This window comes from Aspergillus mulundensis (assembly GCF_003369625.1).
Source record: "Aspergillus mulundensis strain DSM 5745 chromosome Unknown scaffold_25, whole genome shotgun sequence".
Taxonomy (NCBI): Eukaryota; Fungi; Ascomycota; class Eurotiomycetes; order Eurotiales; family Aspergillaceae; genus Aspergillus; species Aspergillus mulundensis.
Window position 1 is genome coordinate 88,293 of NW_020797913.1, and position 13,338 is coordinate 101,630.

The window sequence follows — 13,338 nt, forward strand, 5'->3', positions numbered from 1 at the left end:
TACTCCCGGCATTAAAGCTTGCGCCCTAGAAATAACAAGACCTACGTTGTCCTCTAACGCCCCTTTGGTTGGGGGTTGACAACCTCCATGCCTTTGATTGTTTTTTGATACTGCAGATAGATTTGTAATATCACCCGCTGGTGTTGGCTGGCAGCGTAGAGCAGCTTCCATTACGGCTCTGTGGTTGTATAAACTAAACAATGGCCTACCTTAAACCCTTCACCTCAGTAAACTGTTATGTGACAGATTAAGTTCCAATTACCTCAGCCGCACTTGGTACCTGGTACAATTCACTTAGTGCAGGTCATGTCGCTCTGATGTTTCACTTCCTTGGTGCCTACTTGCTGCATTCACAATCCAGTCACAAAGGGACGTGAAAGAACTCGATAAACATCACGAGGTCAAAGCCACAAAAGAACCCCTGGGATTGGTGTTCCTCTTTATCCTACTAGCTCTGGTTGCTTTGATGATGTTGCCACTAGCTGTTGTTGCTTTGAAGGCGATGCTTTGTTTCAGCAGCAATGAGTATTCAATGACTTATTGAAAGCAAAGCATACCAGAGCAAACAAAGATATTGCAGTATAAATTTCGATCTTCTCCTGCCCAGATCAGAATCCTACCGACTGCAAACACGCCCATCCAGTGCCAGCACACTATCAAGCCAATTTCAAACCCCATACTTTACCAAATTCACCTCTAAGACATCCCGATCATCCAAGATGTCTACTCCGACGTTCCCTCTCTTCGACCTCCCAGAGGAGCTCATCCTCAGCGTCCTAGATTTCAGCGAACCCCGCGATCTCGCGGCTTTTATCAGAGCGTCCCATGAATCCCGGCGAATCGGTCACTCTGCCCTCTATTCTAGCTGCCGACCCATCATGGAAAAGCAAAAGGCCTTCCTCTGGGCCGCTGAGAACAATCAGCCGAAGCTCCTTGAGTATCTTACTAGGGATATCCTCCCAATCATTAAGAAAGACGAATCCTTTAGAAACATTGCACTTCTCAACGCTGCCCGCAGTGGCTGCTGCGAAGTAGCCACCCTCCTGCTCGACAACGGAGCCAAGCCCTACATGGACCCCTTCATGGAAGCCGTCAGCAAGGATAAGCTGGAAGTCATCAAGCTCTTTGTCACCCGCGGGGCGAAGATCGAGCAGTTCCCCAATCATCCGATAGACCACGGGATTTATGTCCGCCTGGGCAAAGACAACATCCTACACTTTGCAGCGATGGAGGGCGCAGCCAGCGTCGTGGAATACATCCTATCCTCCGACTTCGGCCTGAACATCAACAGCGTTGACCCCTTCAACTACACGCCCCTCATGAAAGCCGTCCAGGGGTCCCACGCCACCACCGTCGCCATCCTCCTCAAGCACGCCGCAGACACAGAGATCCCCACAGCCGGAGGCCTTACGCCCCTGTCGTACGCCGCCGCACAAAAACCCACCGGGATAGTCAAACAGCTTCTTGACGCGGGCGCCAACATCCACGTTTGCCAGGGAGGCGAAAGCCCGCTCGTCAGCGCCGTTATATGGAACGCGATGTACCACCCCAACGCGGGCAGCGACAGGATCGCAGATTCCCACCGCGCCCACGCCACAATCCGGCTTCTCCTCGACCGCGGCGTAGACATCAACCACCCCCGATCCTTCCGCCACAAGAAGGATACGGCGCTGCACCTTGCCGCCGCCGCAGGCGACGCCGACATGGTCCGCCTCTTACTTTCATACAAGCCCAGCCTCGACGTCACCGACACCCTCGGCGCAACGCCCCTGGCCTACGCGACGCGGTTCCCGGCTGTCGTCGAGCTGCTCCTTGACGCGGGGGCCTCGCTCTGCAGCGCCGACACGCCCGGCACAAACTACCCGCTTTGCATGGCCGTTGTTAAGAAACACACGGCCTCCGCGCGGCTGCTGATTGCGCGGCGGCCCGAGGGCATCGACGGGACGGACCCGATGGGGCGCTCGCCGCTGGCGCTTGCGGCGTGCTGGAACCGCAGGAAATTGATGGGGATGCTTGTCAAGGCCGGCGCGGATCTTGACAAGCGGGACTGCGTTGGTAGGACACCTCGTTTTGAGTTTATCCACGCCTCATCAGAATTCCTCGGGTGTGCGGACAAGAAGAGGCTTTATCCTAAGGACCTGTATGGCCGCTGGAAATCAATCATGGAGAAGAATGACATTCATGATTACACTAACGACGATAGCAGTGATGACGAATAGCGCAGATGGTCTTCGTCAGCAGCTGGGGAATGACTAGGTAGGTAGATATGTCTCGAGTCGTATCCATGGATGGTATGCATTGTACTATGGTAGGTACTGCGGCGTCCACCAAACTTGTTTTTTATTTTGTCCTTTTTAAGGAAGCTTATTGCATTTGCTATTAAGCTAATGTGTTTATTGCTACTTGTTATAACTTGGAAACAGACTTATAATTGAGTTCATTGTGTTATATTTGTGCCCAAACGCCCCATTATCCAGGTTATCCTTCTATTTCTTCTTCACCTCTGCAAATGCCTCTGTGTTTAACACATCATTTATGACCTACTTATTCCTCCCGGGTCTCGAGGGAATAAGTTTGTGCAACTAAGCATATTTATCAAAGATCGGGGTATTAGAAGTGTTGTGTAAGTTAAAAATTCCCCTGTTAATGTCCCCGGCGTTCGTTGGGCCTGACAAAATGTCTATCACCACTTCACAGCATCAAAAATAGCTGAAAGTTCAACCCTATTTGCCATACTGTGGCATGATAAGTACATCCCTTGGGTTGTACGGAGTCAATGCCTGAGCACGTATACCTCGTAGCACGCGAATTATGTGTTATGGGAAAGCCTACATAAGACACATGGTAACATTGGACGTAATTCCATTTCTGAGTTGCGCATTCAAGCCAGAGGGCTCCGATTAACATGGAATAGGAGTACCATTGTCTAGCTATAGGTGCGCACCTGATCTAACGGAAGATATTAATGAGTTTATCAATTAATGGGTTGAGCAATGAGAAACATCGAAGCAAGAAGTGGGAAAGAAGTAGTAGGAATATAATAAATAAAACCAATAACATAAACTAAAGGATGAAACACAGAACAAGAACCCCTGTAATATGAGATATTATCCTCGCATTCGGTCAAGCATAGGTAAATATACATACTCACAGTTTACCCACCGCAGCATCCCTCAGGCCATGGTAAGTATCACCTGGCAAAGAACATGGCCCTCCTCAACCGCAACCTCAATAGCCTTCCTACCCCGAGAATCCTTCAGGTGCACATCAGCCCCATGCGCAACCAACAAGCCTAGCAAACGATCGTCCCCCTCAGAGGCAGCACGATGCAGCGGCGTGTGGCCCACGCCTACTCCATAGGTCCCAACCCAGTTCGGATCAGCACCGCGCTGAAGCAAATATGCCGCAGCGTTCACATTCTCGTAGATCACTGTGTTCATGAGCGGGTTCTCGGTGTCTGTGCCGTTGATGTTCGCGCCGGCGTTGAGGAGCATCTCGATGACGTCTTCGTCGCCGTCAGTAGCCGCCTCTGTGAGCGGCGTACGGCGCTGCGCGTTGACGACGTTGGGGTCGGCGCCATGGGCGAGGAGTAGTCTAACAGAGACGGGACAGCCATTCGTCGCGGCCTTCAGCAGCGCCGTATTGCCGTTTGCATCGGCTTTGTTGATATCCAGCCCTAGACCTGGAAATGTTAGCACCAGCTCCAGGACGCGCGTTGCGGGGCTTATAGCTGCAAAGTGCAGGATATTTTCCCTGCCCACGTCAACGCGGTGGTTCTCGTACTGGTGTGCGGGGAACGTGACGCCGCGGGATAAAAGGGCTCTTACCACGTTGAGCTTGCTGAGGATCGTTGCTTCCATGAGTGCGTTGCCTGCGTCTGCGCCGTTGTCGAGAAGCATGTTTAGGATCGGTATACACTGGCCTCGAATGGCGGGGCTTAGGACTTTGTCTCGGAGTGGGGACTTGGAGCTTTTGTTGAGGAGTGGGAGGATGTCGTCGAGGATGTATTGGACGATGTTGGGGCGGTTTTTTCCTGCGGCCCAGAGGAAGAGTTCCTTTTTCTTGGGGACTGAGAGCTTGTAGAGGATTGGGTGGCCGATGTTCCATGATGCATGGGAGGTTCGGATGAAGGTTGCTATGTCGCGGGGGTGGCAGTCCTCGAGGATTATGAGGATTAGCTCCGGGGGGAGATCGAAGAGGCGGAAGGGCGTCATTGTGGATGATGAATCCAGTTTAATACTGATAAGTTTGTCAAGTGCACGATATGGTAATGAATTCTGCCGAGAGAACAATGTGGTAAGGTGCAGTGCTGTAATCCTGGTGCACTGAACTAGAGAGAAGATGTTATTTATGCAATGATGTCTTTGTATAAGGACTGCCATTGTTTTAAACAACATGATTAAAAAGATGTCTTTGAGCCACCTGGGTAGTCTTTATGCAACAAGTAACAATCAATGGATACTTGGTACGCCAGCATCTCTTATGACAATGACTCTAAGAGCTACCATTGCTTTGATTCACCTGAGTAGAAAGACGCCTTTGAGACACCTGGGTTTCAACAACATAATATAAAGACATCTTTAAGGCACCTGGGCAGTCTTTCTGCAGCAAGTAACAATTGATATTTCGTACCATATCTCATCATGACAATGGTATTTCGCTGAGACAACTGAGACAATACTATGCTAGCTTTGTGCACCTGGGCAGTATCAATGACTTGAAAAAAAAGAACTAGCCTAAACTATCTGCAAGAATTGAATATCAAAGCAGCGGCACACAAAGAACCACATTGCTTTAGGCCAGCTGACCTAGTAATAATATGACTGGTAGAGCATTCCATTGATTGTATTCTAGGGATAATGAGACAAGGGATGTCTAAAGGGAACATGGGGCCAAGCACCGTACCAATCTACTAGAGGTAGTAGAAAGTATCAAGTAATATGTCGTCGAAGCCTCCTCAAAATTGATTAAACGCGGCACTTGATGGTGTTGGAGCGGAGGTCTGGCAGGCCGTAGAAGCCGCCAGAAGCCTCTAGCCTAAATTAGTTTTGTTCCCCGCGCTTATTTTAAAGAGGCTAGTATTATTATATATTACTTTTTTTATTAAAAATTTTATATATAAATTATTTTTTAGCTAGATTTACTTATTATTTTATAATATTATTATTTATTTTATAATATTTTTATTTTATTTTTATAAATAACTTTTTTAGCTTTTTTAATAAGTTATAAGCCCCTAATTTTTTTAAAATTTTATTTATAAATATTATGTATTTTTATTTATTTTATATTTAAAAATTTATATATAATTAATTAAAATAGTGGCGTTAAAAGCCCTAAAATTTTAATTAATTAATTTTAACTAATATTTATAAAAACCTTTACTTTTAATATATTAAAAAACTTTATAATACTTAATATAATTCCTACACCTGTTATAAAAATAATATTTACTTTTATTATTATAATAAATTAAGTAATAAATTTATTAAAAAAAGCCTTTATACTTAACACGGTAAATAAAAAACTAAAAAATAAAAAAAATTATAATATATAAACTTAGTTAATAAGCCTAGAACTAAACCTATATAACCTTAAGGTATTTATTAAAAAAATATTTTATATTTAATATTAATATTAATATTATACTAAAAATAAGTAATTATTTTAAAAAAAGTTTAAATATAACTTATAAAAAGTTTAATAAATAATATTATATAAATATTATATATGGATCTAAAAAAGGTATTATATATAAATAAGTTTTATACTAAAATTAACTAGGTTTTTAATAAAAATAAATATATAATAGCTTATATAATTTAAAAAAAGCTATTATTATTAACTAGGCTAGCTATAATATAGTTTAAAAATTTATTAAAGTACTTTATAAAAAGTATAAATTTAATAATAAATTTAATATAATTATTACTTTATACTAGTAGTTTTTTTTACTTTTAAAAAAATTATAGGTAAAAATACCTTTATATTATAAAATAAAGTATATTTTAACACCTGCAAGCGCTATTAAAAAAATAACTATAATATAATTTTAAAAGGTTTATTATAAAGTTTTAAATAAAATAAAGGTTAAAACCTTTATTTAAGTAATAATACTAAAAAATAATAATAATAATAGTAATAAAAATAAAAGTAGGAATAAAAATAATAGTTTTAAATTTAAAAATAGTAAATAAAACGCATTTTATTAAGGCGTTTTAAAAAAAGGCGTGTTTAATAAGTAATAGTAGAAAAAAAGGATAGCTTTAAAAAAAAATTACTAAAAAATATATATAATTATTATAGCAAGAAACCTTATAATTTTTTAAAATATTATTATTTAATATTAAAAAAATAATTATTAAGCTAGTAATTATTAAGCAAGATTTAGTGCTATAAGTTTATTAAGCTAATAAATTTAAATAATATTAAAAATAATTATAACAGCAAGCCTAGCACCGCCATAGTTTTTTAATAAACTTAAAATAAATATAATATAAATTTTAGTATATATAGTACTACGCTTTTTATTATATTAATAATATTAAAGTTTTATAATTAATAGCTTGTGGATACTAGCTTTAAAATTTTTATATATAATAATAAAAACCTTATAAAAAATTTTTATATTATTTAGCTCCCGCAGCACGTTTTTACTATATTAAATAATAAAAAAGTAATTTTTTAAAAAAAAGGTAAAATTAACCTATATATTTAGTTAAATAATAGTAAGGTTTTAATATTATAATTTAATTACCTATGGTTTTTTAAATTATTATATAATATTTTACTAGTAAAAAAAATTAAGATAAACCTAGGCCTTTGGTATAATAATAAATTATTAAAAATTTAATAAATTAAGAATAATAAGGTTATTTTTAAGGTTTATATTAATAAAGACATGCCTTGGTTAAGTAAACTAAATATTAATATTAATAAAAAAGCAAGCTTTAATATAGCTTTAATTTTAATAAGAGTTTAGTATAGGTAATTAGGCCATGTATTAATATTATAACTTAATAAAAACTATATATAGTTAAATAATAATAGTAAAAAAGATAAATATTAAAATAATAAAATAATTATAAATTACAAGATATGTAAACTAGCAAAGTTAAAAAAAAGGTTTTTAAAACTTTTTAGTAATAAGCTATAAAGCCTTTATAAATAATATATATTAATATTTAAATAGTAAAGCCTTAAAATATATAAAAATATAACTATACTTTATTAGTGCTTAATAATAACTTTAAGAATTATTTTTACTAGTTTTTATGCTGGAAAAATAAGGCAGCAAACGCGCTTATTTATATATATTTATAATAACTTAATATAAGCGGAGTATATATTATAAAAATAAAGAGTAATAATACTAGAAATTTTAATAATTATAAGGCCTAGTACTATTAAAATTAAATTAGTACTAAATTTAAAAAAACTTTAAGTTATATACTTAAAAAAATAAAAAAATTAAGTAATTTAGTAAATATATTATATAAATTACTTATAGTATAATAATAAATATAAAGTTACTAAAAAAGCTATAACTACTAGTAGTTAAATTTATATTATATATTTAAAATTAACTTATTTAAAAAGGTAAAATAAAGCTACTAGTAAAAAAATTTATAAAAGGCCTAGGGATACTAGTGCTAAATAATACTTTATTAAAGTATTTATAAATTTTTAAATATAATGCCTACGTTTATATCCCTGCGGAAATAAAAATAAAAGCTTTAAAAATAATATTTAAAATAAAAAAAAAACTTATAAAATATAAAAATTTTTATATTTATAAGGTGTACTTCCCGGAGTCCGGAAAAATTATTAAATTAAAAAATATTATATTTAAAAAAAAAATAATAGTAAAGTGTTTTTGCCTACTTTATTATATTTACTAGTTAATTTTAATAATAAAGGACCTAGTGGTTTAGTTAGTTTTAATAAGTAATTTAAAATATAAAATTTTAATAATAATAATTTATAAATAGCTAATAAAAGTAAAAAAATTATTATAACCAGGAGGGTCTAAATTTTATTCCTAGATTTAGTACTTTTAGCCCTAAAATTTATAAAATTTATATTAATAAAAAAAAAATTACTAAGCTATAAGGCTTAGCTAACATATTAATTAAGGCCACATGCTTAAGTATTTAATTAATAAATATTAAAAAAAAAGCACCTTTAGCAGCAAAAGTACTATTAAAAATTATAGTTATATAAAAAAAAACTTATATATGTACTAAAAAAAGAAAATACTCCTAGTATAAATTATATATAATTATTTAAAGAACTAACGGTTAAGAAAATAGTTAAAAAAGTTAAGAAAGTAAAAAAAAATATAAAAAAAAAATAAAAAAAATGCAAGCAAGTAAATTACTAAGTTTATTTATTTTTAATAATATACTAGTATTTTTACCATATAAAAAATAGGAGATATAGGCATAAAAGGTATTATAATTAATTAAAATAAAAAAAAATAAAGCAGTTCCGGAGCAAGAAGTTTTAAAAAACTTATTATTTTTAAAAATTAATAATAAAATATATATAGCCATGGCTTAACGCTTTAAGGCTAAAATATAGTATTATAAAAAAAAAACGCTTTTAATTTATAATAAAAGATTTAGGGCTAATTTTGCCTAGTAAAAAAGCTAATAAAAAATAATTTAAATTAATATACTTTATAAATAAGTAAGTAAAGTAATTAAAGCAAGAATAAAAATACTAAAATATTAAAAAAATAAAGTTAAAATTACTTAATTTATTAGCCTTACCTATACTACTAATTCTAGATGGCGTTTATTCTTTTAAAACCTATAAAATATTAATTTTAAATAATTATAAAAAGGTAATAAGATCTCCCTAAAAAAGTACTAAATTAAAGTAATAAATAAGTGAAATATTAAGCTAAAAAATATCCCTGCATAAAGATTAGTTCCCTAATTTTTAATTATTTAAAAAAAAGAATTATACCAGGAAAATAGGTTTTTAATATTAAAAAAAAAATAAAAAAAATAATATTAAAAAGTTTTATACCTACTAGGTTACATGTAATAACTTCTAGGTTAAAAATAATAACTTAAAAATATATACTTTAGTTATTATTAACACGCTAGTAAAAATTTATTTTATAATTATTTATAAAAAAGGCTATTATTATATTTAATTTAACATGGTAACTACCTATTTTAACTTTATAATAAAATAAAAAAAGGTTTTTATAAAATAACCTATAGGTTTAAAAAAAATCTTATTTACTTACTTTTTCGCGCCTTATAGAAATTAAAAAAAGTAGTATACCTTTAAAATAAAATATTTATAAATATATTAAAAAGTATAGGCCTTTAAAATATTAAAAAAAATTTATATTTTTTATTATACTTACAAGGGTAGTATTATAATTATTTATATAAATAATATTTTAGTGGCGGTGCTTATAAAAAAATTTATAAAAAGTTTTTAAAAAAGTTAGCTAAATACTTTAAATTTAAGATTTTTAAAAAATTAAAGCGGTTTTTAGAATATAATATTAATTTTATAAAAAAAAGATACTTATTTTTTAAAAGACTTATATTTAAAAAATCCTAAATTAATTAAACTTTAATAAATTAAACAGGCAGAGGATTTTAATAAATTTAAAATAAAAATACTTAATAAAGGTAGCTATTACTATATTTAAACTACTATAAAAAAATATTTTAAAGTATTAATAATTAATAAAAAAGCTTAACTAAATATGTAAAAAAATAAGATTAAATATTAAATATATTACTATAAAATTACTAAGGTATATTTTAAATTTTTAAAGTGCTAACTTTACCGCGGTTAAGCATATATTTTAATACCTTAAAAAGTATTAAAATCTTAGTATTTTCTTGGGTATAAATAATAAAATACTAGTTAAATATATAAATAATTTTTATACTAATTATAAAAAAAAAATTAATAAAGGTATATATATTTTATTTTTATAACATGCCTATTTTTTAAAGATTTATAAAGTAATTAATTATAGCTAAAAGTTTAACTTTAATAAAATTTATTATATTTAATATAATAATAAAAAAGGCTATTTAGCTTAAAAAGCTATATATAACTTTAAGGTTTAATATTAAAAAACCTATAATAATTTATATAAATTTAGTAAATATAATTATTAACTTAGGAAAACCGGGGTATACTTTAAAAATTAAATAAATAAATATTTAATACTTTTTAGTAAAAAATCTTGTTACTAAAAACCTTATAAAATTTAAAAAATTAATAAAATTAAAAACCCTGTAAATAGCCTAATAAAGGCATTAAATAAAATAAAGTTTTAAAGTTTTATTAAAATATTAAAGTTAGTAATAATAAATTTAGTATAAAAAATTAAAATTTTAGTTATTTAACTACCATGTTTTTATAATTTTTATATTTTTATAAGTTTTTTTTTATAGCTTTAGTATATTAATATTAAGGGGCCATGTTAAAGTAAAGGTTTAGTAAGTTATAAAAACTATTAAAAGCCTTTAGCTTAAATTAATTTTATTCCCCGTGCTTATTTTAAAAAGGCTAGTATTATTATATATTACTTTTTTTATTAAAAATTTTATATATAAATTATTTTTTAGCTAGATTTACTTATTATTTTATAATATTATTATTTATCTCGCAATATTTTTATTTTATCTCCATGAGTAGCTCCTCTGGCCTCTCCAACAGATGGCAACAATGCCACTGGCTGTATAACATGCGTTGTATTCAAAGCCGCCGGGGTATTCAATCTGTGCGAGACCTTAACCAGGCGTATCTTTCCATGCTTTATTTACTCTCGATACCTATACCCGCCATCCTAACTGCGCCCCTATTCGTTGTGTTTCCCGCACATCAATCTCACGCTAGCGGGCAAATCCCACCCTCACTCGGCATTCTGATAGCAGTAATCTATCAGTCAGCACCAGCAGAACTCAAGGATGAGTGTGTCAAGAAGCACAGACCGCTTGAGTGACATTCAGATTCGGCTGCGGAGGGCAGGATCGCTATCCCTGCTATCCTAGCCAATGAGCCCTCCACCAGCAGCACCAGGAAGGAAATATGTATCATTGATTGGCAAGGTCAAAGCACGTGGACTCATGCTGACAGGGGCATAGCTACATGATTGGTGACCTCGCGAAAGGCAACAAGCTAGCGCAGATACACCGTACCAAGGCGAAGTCTTGGAAAGGTACTCGCTGGCAGCCATTGTATAAATGTGCTTGGGTAGCCATCTGGTACCTGACAGACCCAAGGACCTCAAAAGCCCACAATGGCCGACCTGACTAAAATCCAAGGATTCGACCTCATCCAAGAAACCTACAAGTACGTCGGCGACCATGGCATTCGCGCCGATATCCTCGTCCCCCAGACAGATTACGAGGGCAAGAGACCTACCATTGCCCGGTTTCATGGGGGCGGACTAGTATGTCCCCTGTATCAACCCGGTGGAGCTAAAGCTGCTGACAATGGTACCGCCAGGTCATCGCCGACTCCCTGTACATGGACTGGTTCCCATACTGGCTCTCGGACCTCGCACTGGAGCACGAGGCCGTGATCGTCAGCGCAAATTACCGCCTGATGCCCGAGGCCACGGGTCTGGACATCTACAGCGACATCGTCGATTTCTGGACATGGCTGGAGTCGTCTACAGTATCCAACATCCTCGCAAACCACACGACACCTACCGAACTCGACCTCGCGCACCTCCTTGTTACCGGCGAGTCAGCCGGCGGACTGCTAAGCATCAACTCGGCGCTCCAGCTTGCGAACGGCCTTTTGTCGGGTATTATCCCTCGCGCTGCGATTGGGATGTATCCGACCGTCGACATGAAATCGACTGATTTCACGGAGCCGCGCACGGTTCCGCCGTTCGGGATGCATTTCAATGAGTCGGTTATTGATGACATGCTTGCGACGTTGCCCGCGGGACCGGTGTCTTCGACCTCGGGCGATTATCTCCCGCTTATGCTGGCAGCCATTGAGTATGGGTATCTGGGGAGTTGGTATGCGCGGGGCTTGGAGGGGACTTGTGAGCCGGAGGTGCTGTATCCGCTCGAGCAGTTGAGGAAGGGGGTTCGGATTCCTGAGGGGGGTATCACTGTTATCCAGGGGTTGGATGATACTGTTGTTCCACCGGACCATTCGGAGCCGTTTGTGAAACGACTGCGTGAGGTGACGAGAGGTCAGCCTGGGCATGGCAAGATTCAGTTCATCACTCATGAGGGTGAGCATGGGCTTGATGGGAATCTTCGGTATGCGGAGGAAAAGTGGTTGCAGGAGGCGTTGAAACCTGTTGTGAAGGCATGGCTTCACTGAAACAGGAAGTGTATTCTGGCTTGAAATTCAACATTCACCCACTTGCAATATTTGATTTAGCAGTACGGATTTAAGAAGGGTGAGCACATCTTAACCCTTTGTATCGGTGTATAAGTCGTGGATATAGCGTGGTTTTGACCGAGTTTCAACTTCTTAGCACAACGAGCCTACCTACATATTGTCAGACCCTAGGGTAGGGTTTAAAGAATGAAATATTACGTACATCAATTGTCTAGGAGCCCTATGGATCTATAGTACGCAGACTAGTGCCAACATTTAGTACCATACTTAATCAGACCTCCGCTCCCCACCATAATATGGCCTGTAGCCGTCCGAGTGCTAGTAACTACCCTGCTATCAAGCCAACACCTCTACTTGCGCTTATCGCTAGGGCTAGCGACATGAAGAAGGTAGGTTGTACTCTTACTGAGGAGAACAGCAACCCCAAAGGCATCAGAAAATGCCTGGTCTGACATTCTGTAATGAATGCCATCCGAAATTATGGCCTTCAGCAATTAGGTAGTGACCTCCATTAACTGCAACTGACCTGAACGCCTTGCCGCTATGGTTTGGTTCATTCTTACCGATTATCCAAGTTTCGGTGTATATTGTTGTCATGATAAGTACCATAGTTGAAGAGACCGGATCTCGAGAGATAAAAAGCAGTTGTGATCAGGCCATGATGACAGCGCAACGACATCTGGAACAGAAGTTGCTATCATCTAATAAACAACATATATCAAGCCTCCATAGTGACCTGGAGTTGCATGGATGGCTTGGCTGCGTGTATGGAACTGCCTCCGTCCCGCTGACCAGGTGAAAGCCTTGTCCGAAGAGGAAACCACCGCGAAGGTTCAGCTGGTGGTGCTTGGTCCGGAAATTATTCACCTAATGAATGCCATGATATGTAGCTCAAGTGCTATGGCGTGCTGTTATATCAAAGCAAATAAAAACCATAGTGCTGACAAAAGCATCTGGGATGGTCCGGGTAAAGGTCTGAGCCAC

At 35.6% G+C, this 13,338-nt stretch overlaps 3 protein-coding genes across 3 annotated transcripts; 2 read left to right on the forward strand and 1 right to left on the reverse strand.

The window, feature by feature from the left end:
• Window positions 1-719: 719 nt before the first annotated feature.
• On the forward strand, window positions 720-2,219 carry DSM5745_11374 (ankyrin repeat domain-containing protein; the record flags this gene model as incomplete). The annotated part of the gene is made up of 1 exon (XM_026753390.1): window positions 720-2,219. The coding sequence occupies one exon, from the start codon at window positions 720-722 to the stop codon at window positions 2,217-2,219; it is 1,500 nt and encodes a 499-aa protein (XP_026598025.1).
• Window positions 2,220-3,173: 954 nt separating this feature from the next.
• On the reverse strand, window positions 3,174-4,214 carry DSM5745_11375 (uncharacterized protein; the record flags this gene model as incomplete). Its single annotated transcript, XM_026753391.1, has 1 exon — window positions 3,174-4,214. One exon carries the CDS (start codon window positions 4,212-4,214, stop codon window positions 3,174-3,176), a length of 1,041 nt encoding a protein of 346 aa, XP_026598026.1.
• Window positions 4,215-11,287: 7,073 nt separating this feature from the next.
• Window positions 11,288-12,333, forward strand: DSM5745_11376 (alpha/beta hydrolase; the record flags this gene model as incomplete). Its single annotated transcript, XM_026753392.1, has 2 exons — window positions 11,288-11,440; window positions 11,497-12,333. 2 exons carry the CDS (start codon window positions 11,288-11,290, stop codon window positions 12,331-12,333), a joined length of 990 nt encoding a protein of 329 aa, XP_026598027.1.
• Window positions 12,334-13,338: the final 1,005 nt, after the last annotated feature.